The 22,209-nt window shown below is 38.9% G+C and overlaps 1 protein-coding gene across 1 annotated transcript in view; it reads left to right on the plus strand.

Moving 5' to 3' along the window:
- Positions 1-22,209, plus strand: part of LOC126194771 (1-phosphatidylinositol 4,5-bisphosphate phosphodiesterase classes I and II) — a 435,021-nt gene that overhangs the window by 261,714 nt on the left and 151,098 nt on the right. The window contains exons 12-13 of the mRNA XM_049933060.1: positions 4,491-4,719; positions 20,825-21,013. Coding sequence (XP_049789017.1) covers positions 4,491-4,719; positions 20,825-21,013 — 418 coding nt within the window. The remainder of the gene's footprint in view (positions 1-4,490; positions 4,720-20,824; positions 21,014-22,209) is intronic.

Consider the following 22,209-nt stretch of genomic DNA (forward strand, 5'->3'; position numbering starts at 1 on the left):
AATGCTGGGATGGTTCATTTGAAAGGGCTAATTTCCTTCGCCATCCTATAAACATTCTGAGCTGGTGTTCTGTTTCTGATGATCTCAACATCAATCTTCCTTTCTTCTTGAAACTCTCATCTTCTCTTATTTGTAGTTATGTCCCATTTGTTATGCTTCCTTTATATTTGCAACTGCTTATACCATTTATCATCTCCCTGTTCTACAAAATGTTCTCATAATCTGCATGTTTTATTTCCTACCTGATGAATTTCTCTCTTCTGAGATTTATAGCAATGTTTGGCTTGTTTTGTATGAATCCATAGCAACATGCAATTCCAGTGTGATTACGTTCATTACACCATATACAATTTCTTTACTGTGTCACTAGATATATTGAATTTCATTTGTTATTCCATTTCACCATTGCCAAATCAATTTTTTATTTGGCTTCATTAAGAAGAATGTGTTAAGAATAAACTTGTACTTCTTCTTGCTGCATTCTACTAACATATGATCCCTGTCACTTGTGATGACATATATATGAGGTGTGGCTAGAAAAAAACCGGACTAGTACTGGTGAAACAATGAAACGAATGCAATAAGGCTGAAAGTCGCGTGGCCTGTCACGTGACTCTCGCTCCGCCTACTGCTCGAGTTTCATCTGCCTCCTGCACTCAGTCTGCCCGTGGCGTCTGTTTTAAGTAGTTGACGTTTTGTCTGTGCGTCAGAAAATGTTGAGTGTACAGAAAGAACAGCGTGTTAACATCAAATTTTGTTTCAAACTAGGAAAATCTGCAAGTGAAACGTTTGTAATGTTACAACAAGTGTACGGCGATGATTGTTTATCGCGAACACAAGTGTTTGTTGGTTTAAACGATTTAAAGATGGCCGCGAAGACACCAGTGATGACACTCGCACTGGCAGACCATTGTCAGCAAAAACTGATGCAAACATTGAAAAAATCGGTAAACTTGTTCGACAAGATCGCCGTTTAGCAATCAGAGCAGTGTCTGAGTTAACAGGAGTTGACAAGGAAAGTGTTAGGCAGATTCTTCATGAAAGTTTCAACATGAACAAAATGTCTTCAAAAATGGTTCCAAAGTGTCTCACAATTGAACAGAAGGAACGCCGAAGAATGATTTGTTCTGACATCCTGGAAAACATTGAAAGTGATCCCACCTTCTTACAAAATGTTATTACTTGCGGTGAATCGTGGTTTTTTACTTACGATCCCGAAACTAAACGCCAATCGATGCATTGGAAAACTCCTGGTTCTCCACAACAAAAAAAAGCACGAATGTCAAAATCGAAATTCAAGGCAATGATGATTGTTTTTTTTTTTTTTTTTTTTTTTTTTTTTTTTTTTTTTTTTTTTTGACATCAAAGGGATTGTGCACATTTATTGGGTACCAGAGGGACAAACAGTGAATCAGCATTACTACATTAGCGTCCTGGCTACCCTACGTGAGCGAGTACGGAGAAAATGGAACGATTTGTGGAGAAAAAAGTCATGGATCCTTCACCAAGACAATGCCCCAGCTCACAGTGCATTGTCAGTGAAGACGTTTTTGGCAAAACACAACATTCCCATCTTAGATCATCCACCCTACTCACCTGATTTGGCCCCCTGTGACTTTTTTCTTTTCCCTAAAGTCAAGTCAGCTTTGAAAGGAACTAGATTTGAGACTGTTGAAGCAGTAAAAGAAAAAGCGACGGAAGTAATGTATGGACTTACCGAGAATGATCTGCAGCATTGCTATGAACAGTGGAAAATTCGTATGGAGCGGTGTAGAGACCGAGGAGGAGAGTACATTGAAGGAGATAACATGAGATTGTAAATAATTGTAAATAAATGTTTTTTCCAGCATCAGTCCGGTTTTTTTCTAGCCACACCTCGTAAAGTCTTCCATTCAATCATTTTCTAGTTTTTGTACAGCTCATGCATTTAAATGACACATTTTCATCTTGCATGGGATTTTCTCTCATTTATCAGTTTCTTTGTATTTTTTTAGAGGTCTAGTGGCCCCGTCATCATATTATGAGCACACTGGTGCATAAACACAAACATAATATATAAATAAGTGAATGATTGAATGTTAAGCTTATTGAAATTGTTATTTGTCCTTTTCAGTCTGCAAAACCTTGCAGTTTATTTGTTAATAACATGAAGTAATAAACTTCAGTTATGGAAGTGTTACTGCCGAAGTGTCCAAAGATAAGAACACTTACTGTTTCTATCTTTTCGGGTGTATGAAGTGCATCTATATTTCATTTACATATACACACAGGAGTAGAGCTGGAATGTGCCACCACTACTGTTGAAATGATCTATGGAAATCTTGCTATAGAGTATGTGTCCTTGGAGCCTTTTGCAGTGGCATGCCTGAATAACACCTTCTTGGTTTTCAAGCCACAACAATTTGAATAAAATTCTTGAGCTTTCAATTGCTATCTATCATAGCAGCTCCGGCACCCTGTGGGACTGGTTGACATCAGGCAGCATCAGGGGCTGGCATCACGTTTGAAATTGCCGCTCCTGCCTCATTACAAGCATCAAGTATTCACCATTACTTCCTTCGTGTGCTGCAGTGAATATTTTGAAATGGCAGGTGTTACAGCAATCAGCTCACCATTGTCTCGTGCAGTCACAAATTTCTTCTTAGAGCACATTGAGGAGCAGGTCCTGAATTCTGTGGTGTTGCATCCATCTTGCTTCGTAAGGTACATTGATGACACCTTCCTGATATGGCCTCACAGTGAAAATACACTACAGCAGTTCATGATCACATGAACAGTGTCCATTCCAATACTAAATTTGCCATTGACATGGAGAAGAATAGCAAGCTACCATTTCAGTTGTGCAAAAGGCAGGAGGCAGGCTTGGTCATTCAGTATACATGAGACCAACTCTCATTGATCAGTATTTGAATATCAATAGTTTTCACCACCCTGTACACAAGGAAGCAGTCATGAATACACTAATACACACAGAGCCAGAGTTATTTCTAATGACAACCATCTACTGTCTGAATTGCAGCACTTGAGAAATGTGTTCAGAGGGAATGGTTATAGCAAAAGAGACATTGCAGATGCTTTCAGGTGTCACCGATAGGTACACCTTGTGAATTGGCAGAAGAAACCAAGCCAGCAGCCTGCCTGCACTACTGCGGGGCAACAAGCAGCAAGCTAGGACATGTACTGCAGAGACATAAATTGAGAGAAGTGTTCCGGCTCACTGCCAAGATATGGATGTGTTGCACCCTGTTAAAGATGACATAGTTCTTTGTATGCCCTGTGTGTATGATGTCCGTGCAAGTGCAGCAGCATCTATATAGGCCAGACGATTCACACAGTTGCAGTGAATTGTACCGAGCATAAGAGACATATTAAACAAAGGAAGATTGACAAGTCAGCCTTAGCTGAGTGTTGCCTGGAAAATGGACACAAAATACAGTTTGAGAACATGAAAGTCTTGGCTTATGCGTCAACATCTTGGGATTCCATTATAAAAGAGGCGGCTGAGACTAGAGTGAATGGCAATAATTTTAACAGAGAGCAGGCGTATACACTGAGTAGTGTAGGGACAGGCTTTGGATGTCGATAGGAAGCAACGACAAATATATGATGCTTGTAGGGATGCAGAAGCTTCAGTTTTAAACATGGCACCACCTGATGTCACTCGGTCCCGCAGCAGGCCAGAGCTGCTATGAGATGCCCAACTTACCTTCTGCGCAACGGTCATTTCACCACTTTCTGATTGGTGCCAGCGGCGGTAATCATGGGTGTACAAGCAGAAACTGTGCCAGTCCCAGCAGTCAGTAGTTTCACTCTTGATGACGATGGTGGAGATAGCCATTGAAAGCTCTAGAATTTTATTCGGATGGATGCGGCTTGAAAACCAAGAAAATTTTTTTGTCATACAGTATTTTTTTGCTTTAAGTGTCATATATTTGCAATATAGAAAGAAATGTGTAAGAGTAGCTGGCCGGAGTGGCCGAGTGGTTGTAGGTGCTACAGTGTGGAACCGCGCGACTGCTATGGTCGCAGGTTCGAATCCTGCCTCAGGCATGGATGTGTGTGATGTCCTAAGGTTAGTTAGGTTTAAGTAGTTCTAAGTTCTAGGGGACTGATGACCACAGCAGTTAAGTCCCATAGTGCTCAGAGCCATTTGAGTAAGAGTAGTTGTATTTGACTGCTTGGTTCTGCGCTGCAAATTCTTTCAGGCATACTGTGGTGAATTTATGGTTTTAGAAACTTTGTAGCCCTGCCCATTGTTTATTTCCCTTTGTGAATAATGGACTACCTAAATATATTTGTTATAATTTTGTTCATGCAAACTCTATAACATGTAGCTGGAAATGTGTATGTAGTTTGGCCAGAGTCACAACAAAAATTCAGCATAACCAGTTGCTTTTGTAAGAGCTCTTATTATTCAGCTGTTGAGGGAAGTCATTCTTTTATTTTCCAAGAAATCGTTTGAGAACTGACAGATTGTCTCTTGATGACAGCTGGAGCCTGGCTCAGAGCTGCCACCCCCTGCTCTACTGAGACGCAAGATAATAATCAAGAACAAGAAGAAACACCACCACCATCACCATAAAAAAAATCAAAACTCATCAAATACATCTGATGGTAGCAGTGCAGTTGCAGCAGCCCAGGGAAATGGTGATGTTCCACATGTGCATGCCCCTCCTCTTCAGTCACGCCAAGGAAGCAAAGACAGCACACAAGATGATGGTGAGTGGATTATGTACTGCTCAGTGTCTAGTTAATTCAAATTTGTTAGTGTTACTTTTCAACAATTGAGTATTATTGAAATTTTGTTGATAAATTTTGTAATGGGTTGGAAAACACCATTTTGACTGAAAATCATTGCCTTTAAAATTATTCTATGCTTTGTTTTGGGAATGTTAAGGTAAGGATAAAAATATTGTGGATAGTACAACATATTTAACATTATCATGTCTAGTTCATTTATTGTAAATAAAAATGTTGTGTATTGTATAAATGATTAACACTATCATATCTTTTCATTTATTATAAACTAACTCCTTCTTTTTGCTCAATACTGTTTTGATCACAGAAAAACTCTACTTATAATCAGTAACTTTCTGCCTGATGAAAACTATATGCTGGACCTAGGCTTTCTAAGGCAGTGCTGGTATCAACTGAGCTATCTGGCTAAAACTCATGACTCACCTTCGCAGCCACAATGATGTGTCTGTACACTGTTCAGTCTGTCATTTCATGCCTTCACTGTGCAAACATTGTCTTTTCATGGGCAGAGGATTGTCAGCATAGGAACTTGCCGGCCAAATTGGCATTCAGCGTGGATCAGATATCATAGTTTTCATATATTATGCAGCCTACATAATGTGACAGTGACAGTATAAATGTGAAAATGTCACAGTAGCTTTTAATACTTCTTGGTCCTGTATAGAATGAAAAAGGTGGTATCTGATATGCCCTTGCTTCTACTGACAGAAACCAGGCTCAGATATAAATGTGTGTAAGAAAAATACATATTCTTGTTAATAAATTATTCTCCATATTAGATAAGTGAGACTGATTTCGAAACATGTATAACTTGAATGCATATAAGGTGTTTACTATCCACATAGAAAAAGTCACAATTCCTGTGGTCCAAATGATATCCCATTCTCTGCTATGCCACCAATAAAAATGATCATCATCTCCAGCAGTTCTTGGTATTCTTCTCATGGTTGTTTTTGCGTAGAAAGTTGTTTTTACATAAATCCAAGAATAATAGACCACGAGTTATTAGGTACTTCACTGCTATCAGTTGTGTAAGCGTTCTTGTCGAGTTTCAACCAAGTTACTCTAAATTTCTTGAAATTGTATGTCCGGGAGAGAAGTTGCCCCCATCAATGAGTCGGAACAGGTCCTCGATACAAATTCAAAAATGTCATGATGGTAGGGAGATAAAACAGGTCATTACCAAACAATTTTTGTAGATTTCTGAAGCTTCCATTTACTCAACCTGTATTGCATGCTGTCATATCATAGCAGAGTTTCTGAATTTTGTTAGCTGTACCTCACTTCTCTACTGCCTGGTACATAGCCACTGCTTGATCACCTGCAGAAGATGTTGGGCTATAAGGAACTTCCAGCAATTGTTCCTTGTCTCGAAAGGTTAATAATACCACAAGTCTATCTACCTTTTCAACAGCTTTGAGTACTGGGAGCAATTACCACCACTAAACTCACTAATAATACCACAGTAGTCTCTCTGCTTGATTTTAAATGTTTTGGTGCTTAGCTGCACCATTCTCCCAAGCAATAAAAGGAAGAGGCCACTTTTACCCTACCTGGCTACTATAGCTGTTTATACTTATATTATTCATGTTTTTTTATTAATAAAAGTATGATATTTATTGTATATTAAAATGTTTGAATGAAAATCTTAAAATAAGTTATTAAAAGTAAGTATCTTTAGTAATAAAACTTTGATTAATAATAATTATAATAATAATGAAAAACTGTATAGCAAAATTCACATAGAAAAATTCAAAACTTACTGTTTCCAGTTGAGCTAAAATTGTCCACATATCACTTTTTATATTGATTAGAACAAAAAATATGGGGATAGGAGCTAAACTTTTTCGAAATTGAAATTGACATTCTGATGTTTGTGTGTTCTGTTGGGTGGCAATGTGAGAAAATACCCACTGAGATCAGTAGACCAAAGTGGTGTCCCACATACAATGACATTATTCAAACATTGAACCAGTATTGTGAGACAAGAAGCATTTAATATCAGCCTTGCAGTGGTCACCCATGATCAACAACAGCAGCCGATGAGTACTACCTACAGGTTATGGTCTTAGACACCTGAGGAGAATGCAACAGAACTGTTGTGCTGCCTCCTTTTTGGAGGCAACTGGAAGAGCTATGTCAACCCCAACAGTATGAAACTGTCTCTACACAATCAATTTGACCTCTAGGCACCTATTATGAACAATACAATCCTGTCTCCTCCCCATCTCCAGCACTGTGGAACACAAAGCATACAGGCAGGGGAATGCCTGGAATGGAACCTAAATGAATGGCACTAGGTTTCCTTCACCAACGTATGCAGTATTTGTCTGACACCTGATTATTGCTGTGGAAGTGTGTGGAGATGGCTAGGTACCGATGCAAATTTTGCGTAAACATTCCATGGGTTCAGCAAGAAGGTATGTTAATCATGTTTTTGGCTCATCTGTTCTATGGATGTCATATCCCACCTAGTGGTATCAAGTGTAATTTCAGGGTATGTGCTATGGGGAACATGTTATAATGCTCTGGGTGGAACAACACTATGTTGTAAGCTATCCAGTTGCAGAATTTGATGTCACAGGTGTGCACAGGCTACCAGTTTTTTTGATTATGAATCTCATTATATTTCACAGTAAAGTGTGTTTTAGTTTCAGAGGTTTTATTGTTTCATTCACCCTCACCTTGAACCTAAGCTCATACACATTCACATCTCAGCAGATGGTGGAAAACGTTTTTTGGAGGTTTATGTTTTGTGATTATATTTTCCAAGAGAAGAAAGATAAATCTAGTAGAATAGTTATAGATCATAAGAACAAGTTCATTGTTAAGTTTAAATACCTAGAATATTATGAAATTTTTAGAGAGAAATATTCACAGTATGAAATATGAAGTAACTTTCCAGACCTATCGTTCAGTCATTCATGCTCAGATCTTATTCTGTATTTTACAACACAAAGGACAGCTATCAAGGCTATGGGATATATCAAGTTAAAGATTAACAGCCAGAAACAGCCTTTACATGCAACTAAAGCAGACTGAGAGCAACTAATTTACTCACATTTATAATTATGGAAATTACTTCTTTATTACTGTATATCTAAAATTACAAGGCAGCACAATTCAAGTACTGCTGACAGACACGCTTAAAAGTGAAAAAAACTATGCTTAGCTTTCAGAACTATTAGTTCCTTCCTCAAGGAGGAAATAGAGATAGGTTGGTGAAAGTTATAAAGGAACAGCAAGTCACTCAGACTGCAATATGAGAGGGATCCACCTGTTATACAGACGAGGGAAAATAAAGATGAGAGGGCAGGCATCAGAGAGAGTGAGAGTTCAAAGGTACATTGATAAGGGCAGGAAGTGGAGAAGCTCTTCGTGAACTAATCGAGAGTTGACAGGACTCTGGAAGTAATATCAGCAGATTCTTCACTGTGTTATGGGAGAAAGAGAGTAAGAAGAATAAATACCCAAATGTGAGGTGAAGGCAATTTGGAGCATTATTAGGCACAAAACAACCAAACTTGTTAATGATTATATTCGATTTCCTGATAGCAGTAGCAGTGTGGCAGATGATATTAAATTCAGGTCATTGGCCAGTAAATTCAATTAATTTTTCCTAACAGCAGCTGTAAATACAGAGAGTGAAATGTCACCATTGAAAGCAGATTCATTATCTACATCTACATCTATACTCTTCAAACCACTGTGAGATGCTTGGGAGAGGGCACATCCCATTGTAGCAGTTATTGGGGTTTCTTCCTGTTCCATTCACTTATGGAGTGTGGGAAGTGTGATTGTTTGAGTGCAGTAATTATTCTAATCTTATCCTGAGGATCCTTATGTGAGCTTTATGCGAGGAGTTTTAGTATATTCCTAAAGAAATCACTTAAAGCCAATTCTTGAAACTTAACATACTTTTTTGGAATAACTTAAATCTGTCTTCAAGAGTTTTCCAGTTCAGTTTTTTCAGTACCTTTGTGACACTCTCCCATGGATTAAACAAACCTGTGATCATTCATGCTGCCATTCTCTGTGTGCATTTAATATCCCCTGTTAGTAGTGCTTGGTACGGGTGCCAAACATGAGCAGTATTCTAGAACTGGTCACATGAGTGATTTGTGAGCAACCTCCTTTTTAGAGTGATTTAACTTCTCCAGTATTCTACTGATAAACTGAAGTCTATCACCTGCTTTACCCACAACTGGACTTATGTGATCTTTGTGACAATATTATGAAAAGGGAGGTTGCTACTCACCATATGGCGGAGATGCTGGATCGCAGGTAGGCACAACAAAAAGACTGTTTTCTTTTTGTGCCTATCTGTGACTCAGCATCTCCACTATATGGTGCATAGCAACAATCCTTTTCATAATATTGTTACACTCCATCCTGGGTTTTCTATTCTTATGTGATCATTCCATTTCATATCCCTACAAAGTGTAACACCCAGGTATTCATATGAGTTGGGTCGGCAAATTCCAACAGTGACTCATTGATATTTTAGTTATAGGATACTACTTTCTTCATTTTGTGAAGTGCATAGTTTTACATTTATGAACATTTAAAGCAAGTTGCCAATCTCTCCACCACTCTGAAATCTTATCAAGTTCTGGCTGAATATTAATGCATCTTCTTTCAGGCAGCACTTCATCACAGACAACTACATCATCTGCGAAAAGTCCGAGCTTACTTTTAATATTTTCTGCAAGGTCATTAATATACAGCATGAACAGCAAAGGTCCCAACACACTTCTCTGGGGCACACACAAAGTTACTTCTACATCTGACAATGAATCCCCATACAAGATAAAATGCTGCATTTCCCCTACCAAAAAGGTCTTAAACCAGTCAGAAATTTCACTCAATACCTCATATGATCATACTTTTTACAATAAGTGTAGGTGTAGTACTGAGTCAAATGCTTTTCGGAAATCAAGAAATACTGCATCTACCTGACTGCCTTGATCAAAAGCTTTCAGTAAGTCATGTGAGAAAAGTACGAGTTGGTTTCACATGATTGATGTTATCGAAATACATGCTGGTTGGCATTGAGGATAACATTCTGTTAAGAATACCTCATTATGTTAGAGCTCAGAATATGTCCTAAGATTCTGCAACAAATCAGTGTCAAGGATATTGGACGGTAATGTTGTGGATCAGTTCTACTACCCTTCTTGTAGACTTGTGTGACCTGTGCCCTTTACCAAGAACTGGGCACAGTTTTTTGTTCAAGGGATCTATGATACATTATTCAATATAGAATCTGACAGGGATTCCATTGGGTCATGGAGCTTTGTTCAGTTTTAACAATTTTCTGCTGTGTCATAGTACCACTGACACAAATACTTATTTCATTCATCTTTTCATTGGGATGAGGATTAAATTGGGGCTATTCTCCTGGGTTTTCCTTTGTAAAGGAACATTTGAAAACAGCGTTAAGCATTTCAGTTTCTTCTTTGCTACCCTCGATTTCAGTCCCTGTCTCATTCACTAGGGACTGGACACTAACTTTGATGCCAGAATTTTTTTGGGTTCTGTGAGAGATCACTTGACAGTACAGTGAAACCACTATTTTACATTTTAGTGATGTCCAGACTTTAAAAAACGCAAACTTGAAGAAAATCCAGAATCGAAGAAAAAGTAAAACACACCATACAATGAGCAAAAACACATGTAATTTGCATATATGATTAAAAATCGCAATCCTCTCTAGTACTTTGTGGAAAATCTGTCTAAGTGAAGGAAATTAAGTGTACAAATGTTTATAAAATAAGTTTTTGTATCAAATTTCATCATTTCTTAAAGAATCACAGATGTGTAACAGCAAGTAAAAACTCACCGAAAAACTGGAATTGGCATCTGGATACAACGTAATCGAGCTGTTTTCTGACATGCTAAGACCACAAATTATACTTTCGAAACAAGCATTTTGAGAGATCAACCTTTGTGCTCACCCATAAAAAAGCACAAATTCATGTGAAAAAAAAGTTTACTTCCCCAGTTGGCATTACAAGCTCATTAGAAGTCAGCTCAGTGAATTTCTGTACACTATGTAAAATGTAAATTTGAAAGAAAGCTCAGGTACTACTGTTTCACTTTATGCCCTCTGTCACTGCTGCCAATCTGTATGATCTACTGTGTGTGGTGTGTGCAGTGCAAAGTATATACTTGAGTAGTGTATGTAGTTGTTGCAACTTCATCGTGCCAGATTCGAACATGAAAGTCTTTCAAATGTGCTATTGCAAGCCCCATGTTCTATTTCCATGTGACATCTGTGTCGTAGCACATCATCTGCGTGAAAATATATTTTCAGCATTTCACAAATTGCTTTCACCACTACCTTCACTCCCGTTGCTGAAGGGTCACTCCACTCACCCCATATCCACTAGGCAAGCTCATTTTACATGTGGTGTGGTGACTGCCCTGGCTATTGGGTGATTTAACAAGTTTTCAGCCAATAAGAGTTCACTAGCCAGAGATGGACAATGTTTCCTCTATATTCTTTGAGATTCAGTGTTTGAATTTAGCAGGTTGATGACTGATATTGTTGCCTAATGCAGTACATTGGAGATTCATGCAAAAAGATGAGACTGATTTATAAAAGGCACAAGGATAGGTGGTGGCTGGGACCCTTCATTATGTATTGGCTTGATCTGGAACACTTCACATCGGCTGTCTTGTTTTTCCATTACCGCTGCAACCTAGCAGTAGTTGTATCATAATTGCACAGTGAAGCTAAATGTTGCAAGGTGTGTTGGCAACACTGATCATGGATTACATCAGTATTTCCTCTCTCACGTCTCCCCTCTCCACAGCAACCTAAAATATTCCCTTAATTCTGCCACCACCCGTAGTGCAAACCATCTGTCTTTTGTGTCGCTTATAACTCGTTCAGTCACATCAAATGTCAATAGGAAGAAAACGGGTCAAAATCAAACGAGACATCGAGTAAGAACTTAGAACCAAGGTAAACATTACTAGGAAAAAATATAAAACTGGGAAACTTTTAGCATTGACCTTATGTGTTTTTCACAGTGGCTATGAGTTTATGGTGTAGAATCATGAGAGACATAAAATCGAAGAATGTAAAATCCAAGTTCGACTTGCTCTCTTGACAGCGAAATGTGTTTCATCCAGCATCTCTCTATCTATAGCCCTACACTTTGTTTTACACCCATTATGCAGTAATTTCTGTTTCTTCAGAAGTTATAGAATTTTCTTTACAGTGACTGTATACCATGGACATTCCCTTCCATTATGAACTGTTCTATTGGGTACTTATCTATCCAGCACATGGTACACTATTCTTTTAAACTTGAACCAGAGTTCCTGTACAAGCTCCTGCCCTGTGCGGATTCACCCCTTTCTGTGCGAAAGTTAGATTTAACCCACAATAGTGAAGATCATCCTTTCTTCTGGTGCTGTAGCTATGCTCTTCATTATTATATTTGAATCAGGATGAGCTATTAATAATAAATTTCATAAGTTAACATATGTATTGCAAAGGTGCTGTGAACATCCCGAGTTCCTTAAATAACTGTCTGTAAGGTGATCTTGGGGGGCTCCAGTTATTATTCTGATCACGTGCTTTTATGCAATGAATACTTTTTCTCTTAATGATGAATTACCCTGCAATATGATGCCATATGAAATCAGCGAATGAAAATAGCCATAGTAGGCTAATTTACTGATTTGTTTATCACCAAAAATTTGCAATAATCTTAATAGCATAAGTAGCTGAACCTAATCGTTTCTGCAGATCATCAGTGTGTTTCTTCCAATTCAATTTCTCATCAGTGCACACGCCCAGAAATTTAGAAATTCTGCCTTAGCTACAGACTTCTGTTCAGAGTCTATATTTACCAATGATGTTATGCCATTACTGCACAGAACTTTATGTACTGTGTTCTCTCAAAATTTAGCGAGAGTCCTTTTGCAGGGAACTATTTAATAATTTTCTGAAAGAAGTTAATTACAATTTCCTCAGCTAATTCTTGTTTGTTGTGATTGCTTACTATACCTGTATCATCAACAAAAAGAACTGGCTTTGCATCTTCATGAATATAGAGTGGCAAGTCATTAATACATATTAAGAACAATAAGGGATCTAAGACCAAACCTTGTGGGACATCATTCTTGATACCTTCCCAGTTAGAGGACTCTGCTGATTTTTGCAGACTATATGTTCTGTTAATTTCAACCTTTTGCATTCTTCCAGTTAAATATGAATTAAACTATTTTTACACTGTCCCACTCATATCACAATACTTAAGCTTATCTATAAGGGGCATACAAGTGAAACCCAGTCACTAGTGTAAAGTAATGGTAATGATTTTATAACTCAAAAATGTGGTTATACACAGAACACATACTCAAAAATAGTCACCAAAACTGTTGGCACATTTATCCCATTGTGACGCTAGCTGGTCGATTCCATCCTTGAAGAAGCTATTAGGCTGCTGTCGGATCCATACCTGGACCCAGTCACACACTATGTTGTTGATTGTGAATCGTTGTGAATCGATGTCCATGAATAGCTTGATTTAGTGGTCCAAAGCCACATGGTGAAATGTCAGGACTGTACGGTGGATGTTCCAGCATTTCCCACCGAAACTGCTCCAACGTTTTTATCCAATGATGAACATCTTCTTCCAGTGACTCATGCCACTCACGAATTCATTTGTGCAATTCCACAACACTTGAATGACTCAGACTGTACTCACTGTACACAGCCTTCATCCATCGATACATTTCATGGCCTACAACTCCCTCCACTGCCAAAAATCGAATCACTCCTCGTTGTTTCTGCTTATTCGCCTGCATGCTTGGTAGTGAACGATAACTTGTGTGACCATCTTCTCTTCGGTGTGAAACCACACTGCCGCTATGCAACATCAAATGATGCGCATGAGCCAGTCTCTCCACCAATAGATGGCGCCACCATACCCACAGTTACAGGGTGCCACCTTACATGTAAGGCAAAGATAGGCACATTGACCAGATTTCATTTGAATGAACCTCATAGAAGAATTTCATGATTCACAAAAGCCCTTGAGAGATCACAAAATATTTCAATGGGTGATGTTCAGTTATTCAGAGAATTTACTATTTGATCAGTGAAAGCTTATATATATATAGCATTTTCTGTTGAAAAGTCTTTCTGGACACCAAATTGACATTTTGTTAGTACTTCATTTTTACAAATATGTGAAGCTACTAATGAATACAGTACTTTTTCATGAATTTTGGATAAAGCTGTTAGAAGTGAGATTGGGTGGTAGTTGTTAGCATCAGACCTATCCCCCTTAAAATCCAGTGGTTTAACAATAGCATGTTTTAGTCTGTCTGGAAAAATGCACTGTTTCAAAGAGCTGCTACATACACTCCTGGAAATGGAAAAAAGAACACATTGACACCGGTGTGTCAGACCCACCATACTTGCTCCGGACACTGCGAGAGGGCTGTACAAGCAATGATCACACGCACGGCACAGCGGACACACCAGGAACCGCGGTGTTGGCCGTCGAATGGCGCTAGCTGCGCAGCATTTGTGCACCGCCGCCGTCAGTGTCAGCCAGTTTGCCGCGGCATACGGAGCTCCATCGCAGTCTTTAACACTGGTAGCATGCCGCGACAGCGTGGACGTGAACCGTATGTGCAGTTGACGGACTTTGAGCGAGGGCATATAGTGGGCATGCGGGAGGCCGGGTGTACGTACCGCCGAATTGCTCAACACGTGGGGCGTGAGGTCTCCACAGTACATCGATGTTGTCACCAGCGGTCGGCGGAAGGTGCACGTGCCCGTCGACTTGGGACCGGACCGCAGCGACGCACGGATGCACGCCAAGACCGTAGGATCCTACGCAGTGCCGTAGGGGACCGCACTGCCACTTCCCAGCAAATTAGGGACACTGTTGCTCCTGGGGTATCGGCGAGGACCATTCGCAACCGTCTCCATGAAGCTGGGCTACGGTCCCGCACACCGTTAGGCCGTCTTCCGCTCACGCCCCAACATCGTGCAGCCCGCCTCCAGTGGTGTCGCGACAGGCGTGAATGGAGGGACGAATGGAGACGTGTCGTCTTCAGCGATGAGAGTCGCTTCTGCCTTGGTGCCAATGATGGTCGTATGCGTGTTTGGCGCCGTGCAGGTGAGCGCCACAATCAGGACTGCATACGACCGAGGCACACAGGGCCAACACCCGGCATCATGGTGTGGGGAGCGATCTCCTACACTGGCCGTACACCACTGGTGATCGTCGAGGGGACACTGAATAGTGCACGGTACATCCAAACCGTCATCGAACCCATCGTTCTACCATTCCTAGACCGGCAAGGGAACTTGCTGTTCCAACAGGACAATGCACATCCGCATGTATCCCGTGCCACCCAACGTGCTCTAGAAGGTGTAAGTCAACTACCCTGGCCAGCAAGATCTCCGGATCTGTCCCCCATTGAGCATGTTTGGGACTGGATGAAGCGTCGTCTCACATGGTCTGCACGTCCAGCACGAACGCTGGTCCAACTGAGGCGCCAGGTGGAAATGGCATGGCAAGCCGTTCCACAGGACTACATCCAGCATCTCTACGATCGTCTCCATGGGAGAATAGCAGCCTGCATTGCTGCGAAAGGTGGATATACACTGTACTAGTGCCGACATTGTGCATGCTCTGTTGCCTGTGTCTATGTGCCTGTGGTTCTGTCAGTGTGATCATGTGATGTATCTGACCCCAGGAATGTGTCAATAAAATTTCCCCTTCCTGGGACAATGAATTCACGGAGTTCTTATTTCAATTTCCAGGAGTGTATGTGGCCGAGAATCCCATTTTTCTGTTGGGAATGAGCTTTTAGTACTATGGGAAATGCCATTAATTCCATGCAAGCTTTTACTTTTGAGTGAATTTATTATTTTCCTAATTTCAGTAGGGGAGATGGGTTGAATTTCAGTTTCATCAAATTGCTTAGGTGTTGCCTCTTCCATACACAGCCTTGCATTGTCTAATGAGTAGCTGTATCCTATTTTCTCTATCAAATTGCTTAGGTGTTGCCTCTTCCATACACAGCCTTGCATTGTCTAATGAGTAGCTGTATCGTATTTTCTCTACAACATTTAAAAATGATTATTAAAAATATTTTCTACTTCTGACTTTTTGTTGACTAACTTTTCATTGGGTTTGATAGAAATACAGTCTTCCTGTTCTCTTGGTTCCACTGTTTTCCTTTTAACAATATTCTGAATTGTTTTAATTTTATTATCAGTGGTGCTAATCTCTGACATAATGCACATACTTCTGGACATTTTTATGACTTTTCTTAATGCAGTGCAGTAGTTTTTATAATGGTTGACTGTTTCTGGATCATTACTCCTTCTACCTACAACTTATGTTTCCCTTTTCTGTTTACTAGATATTTTTATCCCTTAAGTAAGTCATGGCTTTTTAGGTGGCTTCTTGCAATCATGTTTCACTATTTTCTCTGGGAAACTGTTTTCAAACATACTTACGAAAGTATCATGAAATATGTTAAGTTTGAAACTGGCATCAGGTTCCGTGTACACCTCATCCCAGTCTTAACTGTTGCAAGCTTTCCCTGAAATTTGCAATTATTAAATCGTTAATTGAATTAACTATTTTGGAGGGAGGAAAACCAGAAGATGTTCTTAAAGAAGGGGAGAAGTGGTGGAGAGACAGATGAAGATGGAAGTCCTTTATTAATGAGCCAACTCAAGAAGGTGGAAACAATTAGTGAATCAAAAGGAGGAGATGAACTTGAAATTCACGAAGCTATCAAAACTCTTAAAAACAATAAAGCAAGTGGAGGAGACTTAATTACACCAGAATTATTGAAATGATCAGAACTAAATACTATAAGAGATCTAAACTAGCTTTTTGAAAACATTTGGAAAACATTAAACATTCCAGAAGCATGGGAAATAGCATTAATCCACCCACCACATGCAAAGGGAAACAATTAGAAAAGTCAACAATTACAGATGACTTCTACCATAATATTAAATGTCAGGTGGTTTCTGAAATGGAAGATCCTGTGCAGAACTGGTTATTAACTTTGAGTCAGTAATTCACCTCAGGAACCAGAAAATTTATAATAGTATTGTTTAGTGATTACAATAAAATGTTTGATCCTGTAGACAGAGGAACAGTAGATAAAGTCATTAGAGAATTTGGTGTTCAAGGAAAATCACCAAACACAAGTCAAAAATTCTAACAAATATGATATCTAAATTTAAATTCATGGGAGAAATAGCTAAGCCATTTGAAATATGTTAGACAAGAAGAAGGCTTATAACTTATACTTTTTAACTTGTTTTTTCAAAAAATTATACAGCAGAATGGGCTAGAAAAATTTGTTGAGGTTGTAAGCATTAGTAAAATGAAGAGGGCCTATAGTTCAATTAAAATACCTCCAACAAGAAATACATCTTTAGAAATACAAATGGCATTCAAAAAGTTTTGCTCAGTCATCTCTAACTTTTTTATTTTTTGCAGGAGCAGAATGAAATTCTTTGTGAACATACCTGGAACATTTAGCTGTACATTGAACTTATTTAGTGTAGCCTCCATCAGCTGTGACGCATCTGGCCCAATGTTCTTTCCATGATTTAAATGCACTTTGGTAAAATTCTGGGGATTGACTTTTACACCATCGCTTGACACAGGAAATAAGGTCTTTCTCCCTATCAAATGTTTTACCACCCAGGTGGGCCTTCAGACGACCAAAGAGGTAAAAATCAAATGGAGCCAAGTCCGGACTGTAGGGATTTTCTCCTGCGTCATAAGGGCTGTATGGGGTTTGGCATTGTCATGGTGTAGTCTGATGATCTGACCCTGAAGATGTGGTCTGTGGGTCTTGATGGCACGTCACAGCTTGTCCAATGACAAACAGTAATGGTCGAGGTTAATTGGGGAGTCAGGCTCCAAAAGGTCACTGAAAATGACACCACACTGATCCCAAAAGGAGGAGGCCATCACCTTTCGGCCTGCTGTTTGTGAAAGTCATGGTTTTTTCTTCTGAGGGGAACCCAGATGACACCACTCCATGGATTGGGTTTTGCTCTCAGGTTCGGACCAAAACAACCATGTTTCATCCTGAGTAATGACGCTGTCAAAACACTGTATCCACTCTTCTGTAAAGGTCTTCGTGAGACCCTCGCACTCGTTCTTCCTCATCATTTTCATTTCTCTTGTCAATGATCTAGGCACCCAATGTGCACAGATTTTTCTGTACCCTAGTGACTGTACCACTGATACCACACTACCCAATGACAAACGAGTCATTTCAGCAAGCTGTCATGTCATCACACATCTGTCATTTTGGATGCTTTGATCAGTGGTCTCCTTATTCAAATCACTGACTGCTGTCAATGGTCTACCACATTTTGGATTGTCCAGTAGAGAGAAATCACCTTCTTTAAACCTCTGCAACCACTGCTGGATACTGCTCCGATCCACTGTGTCCTCCTCATAAACAGGGAGCAACTTCCTGTGAATAGATGTGGCAGAGTCATCGCCGGTCTCGAAGAGGAACTCCATCACTGACCGTTATCGCAACCAGACAGCTACTTCATGCTCCATTATGGTTCACCTGTAAATCAAAGAAAATACTTTTATATACCAACTTATAGCTAAATGTTCCAAGTATGATCACAAAAAATTTCATTCTCCTCCTGCAAAAAAAAAAATTAGAGATGACTGTGCAAAACGTTTTGAACACACTTTGTACAAAACTAATCACTATACCAGAAAAGTAAGATGCTTACATGCATTTCAATGCTTAATGATGGAGTAGAAGATGGACAGAATAAATATATAGTACTTGCAGGACAGATTTTTAGAAAAATATGGGTGCAGTACAAACAATAGATAGTTGGAGAATTAGAAGACCAAAATATACAGAAAGTATCATAAGTCATGCCAAAATGATGGTTAAAATTTTTTGGTCACATCTACTAAATGAATGAGAACATACTGTCAAAACAAATATTCCTTTATTTCTGGAATAGGAAGTCAACAGTACTGTGAATTAACAGTAAAAAGAAAAGTACTGAAAAGAAATGACACCAAAGAATAAGAAATAACTGAAAGAAACTTTTTTAAGAAAAGAATACTAAATTTAGAAGATTCTCAAGGCATAATAAATAAGAAACCGGGAAAATCATGGACAGAAGAAGGGCGAAGACAGCATGATGAGGGAATGTAGTAGTACTATAAAGATAGGAAACAACAAAGAAAGAAGGTGAGCTGAAAATTGATGTTGTGTGTCTTGGTTGACCAGTGTTATGATTTTTTAAATTTTATTTTTTAAACACCAATCCAAATGAAACGGAACCCCCCCCAAAACAGCTGTGATGGAAATGGTGATTACACATTCAAATCATTGGCCACCATCAAATGCACTGAGTACTTCTTCATTGTGGTAGCAAGTGTTGCACTCACTAAAAATACACCACCAAATAGTGATGCTGTAGATTACTTGTACAGACACTACATGCACTGCCAACAGACTTTTCATATAAATATATTACACAGGCTCTCATTTGGCAACATACAGCATGAAATTGGAAATCCCAATCAATTAGAAAGAAAATTAGAAATGTACTTAATTAGCCATTCGTCCTACAAATTGCTGAATAGCTAGGTTCAAGTATTGTAAAGCTCTGTTAGCTACACTGCAAGTAGCGGTGTTCATTGCAAATATTAATATATTGTAAACAGGACTTTGTATTTACTCATATGAGTAGCTATTTTGTTTGAAAAATACTGCTGCAATCTTGTAAATCTTAAGCTGTCAATAGGAGATAAACTGTAGCTGTTTAATGTAACTTAGACGGCACCAGCTTTTTCACAGTAGTAGCTTTCTGTCTGATTTAATTGGTTAAATTTAGCTGCCATAAGCACAAACAGTGTTAAGCAACATAGTGATGCTTTACAACTAGTACAGTGTGCAGGTTAAGTTTCGATTACTTGATTCTTTTTTGTTAATGTATACTTTGATGCATTCCACATATTGGAATGTGCTCTCTTTCTTATTGGGATCTACAGAAGCCAGTAGTCATAATATTTGTTTAGTTCATAGAAGTAGGTTACAGAGGCAGCATCTGCATGCTAATGAATAACTTTTCCTGATTCCTGAAGACTTTCCATTATGATAGAATAGGAGAGGAACTAGGTTGTGAATATGACCCTTTTGATGTCATGTGAAATCAATATTGATTTTTATGAGTAATGGAAAATCTCATATAAAGGTGCGAAATAAATACTAACAAAGAGATAGAGGGGCTGGCCAGTACTTAGCTCAGTACAGCTGATATATACATAAAACAGAACAGAAAATTTACGTTCCTAGCTTTCGGAACTTTGTTCCTTGATCAGGGAGGAGAGAGGGGAAAGAAAGAGAAGAAGGGAAAGTGGATTCAGTTACTCACAACCCAGGTTATGAAGCAACAGGGAAAGGAAAACAGGGAGGGTAGCAAGGATGGAGGCATGGTTGTCAGAGGGAAGCCAAAGATATTGTACTGTAAGTGCTGTGCCAGCTTCAAACTAAAGAGGATGCATACAGAAGTAAAGAGGTATATAGTGTAAAGATAAACACAACTATGTAGGATGAAAAGATGCGTGAATGGCTAAAGAGGAAAGGGAAAGAGGAGAAGACTGAAGAGTAAATGGGAGTGAGGTTGTTGTAACGTAGGTTCAGTCCAGGGGGGTGGCAGGATGAAAGGATGTGTTGGAGTGCAAGTTCCCATCTCTGCAGTTCCGAGGGACTGGTGTTGGGTGGGAGAAGCCAAATGGCACATAGCCGAAAGCTAGGAACGTAAATTTTCTGTTCTGTTTTGTGTATCTATTGGCTGTACTGAGCTGAGGTAAGTACTGGCCAGCCCCTCTATCTCTTTGTTAGTATTTGTTTCACAATATTGATTTTTAAAATTTCATGATTTGAGTTTAACTACAATGCAAGGAACTTATGGCAGCTTGTTTTATTTATATGATTTTTTTCCTTGTGCCTGGTGTTTTCTTAACTTAGTGTGCTGAGAATGATCTAAACCTTTCAGATGACGACGATGATGAGAGCAGCAGTGCTGATGAAATAGAAGATGATGTTGCAGAAGAAACAAAGGGTTTACATGATAAGATTCCTGCTGAGAAAGCAGCTGCTCAAGAGACTGAGGCTGGTGCTGAAATATCAGCATTGGTCAATTACGTTCAACCAGTACACTTCTCATCCTTTGAAAATTCTGAAAGTAAGCATCTTTTTAATATCTATGTATATTTGACCAAATAAGAAAACTTTTATTGCTGTTTATAATACAATGGTAGTTTTCATAGTGCAGAGCTAAAAATATTGAAACGTTACAGAATAATTTAGCAGATATTACAAATACCCTTTTAAAAATTTATTCTAGCTCTTCCAGATCCTAAATGCATAAAATACAACCAGTTTTTTTCTGAACCATCAGAAAAGAGAAAAGGGAGAGTAAATATCAATCTCAACCCAGGAATTAGCATACTCAGTTCATAAGCAATAGCCTCAAAGTTTCGTTTGAAGACAAACCTTAACAAAACATAGAAATAGGCTGAGAAGTTCCTTAAATTTTCAGAGTAACCAGGTCTGCTCTTGAATAGTGACCTAAGTACATTTTTCCAGAACTGGTGAGTGATGCATCAGTGACATGAAGTGGTGTTGAATCATGGAAAGAAGAATAAAAAGGAAGAAAATTCCAGCAATTACACAGCCAAGATTCAATAGGAGAGAAACACAATTGGATGTAAGAATAATAACAGGAAAAGAATAAAAGCAATAGAAAGACTGTTATGGTGATTGGAAGATGTGTACAGTAGGAAGAAAAAGACAACATGTAAGATAATACTGTCATGTTGAATGGCCAGTGAAATGAAAGAAATAGAGTAATTTGGATGGGGTAGCAAAATAAATAGAAGAGGAATGAGAACTGTGAATGATTTGGGGTGCAACAAATGTAAAACCAATCAAAATAAAAATGTTCTTTGGAATGAAAGCTCCCCATCTTCATCCCAAAAAACCAGTTGCAGGTGGTGGTCAAGTTTAGGTTGTTATTTAACTTTTTCATTGAACCTGGGTTAGTAGTACTGATCTGGTATTAGCTGCTACTCTCATATGGCACAATGTCACATAGTATTGCCCATTTAGAAAGCTACATCAGTAATCAGTATTGTTACATTTGAAAGATAAGTGATTCCACTGAACTACAGAGATAAACTTTATATCTGAACTTGCTTTTTTTCTTTCTTTTCATAAGGAAAAGATAATGTAAGATGCGACTGAAAGTATGAGGAAGGTACTGGAACCAGAACGGATTCAGTCTTCTTGTGTGTGAGGCAAATCTTCCTTTTGTAATGTTGTGAGGTGCTGAAGCTGTCTGACAATTGTAAATTTGTTTCAGGCCAGGATTCTCAATTG

The sequence above is a fragment of the Schistocerca nitens genome, chromosome 7 (assembly GCF_023898315.1).
Source record: "Schistocerca nitens isolate TAMUIC-IGC-003100 chromosome 7, iqSchNite1.1, whole genome shotgun sequence".
NCBI classification, from domain to species: domain Eukaryota; kingdom Metazoa; phylum Arthropoda; class Insecta; order Orthoptera; family Acrididae; genus Schistocerca; species Schistocerca nitens.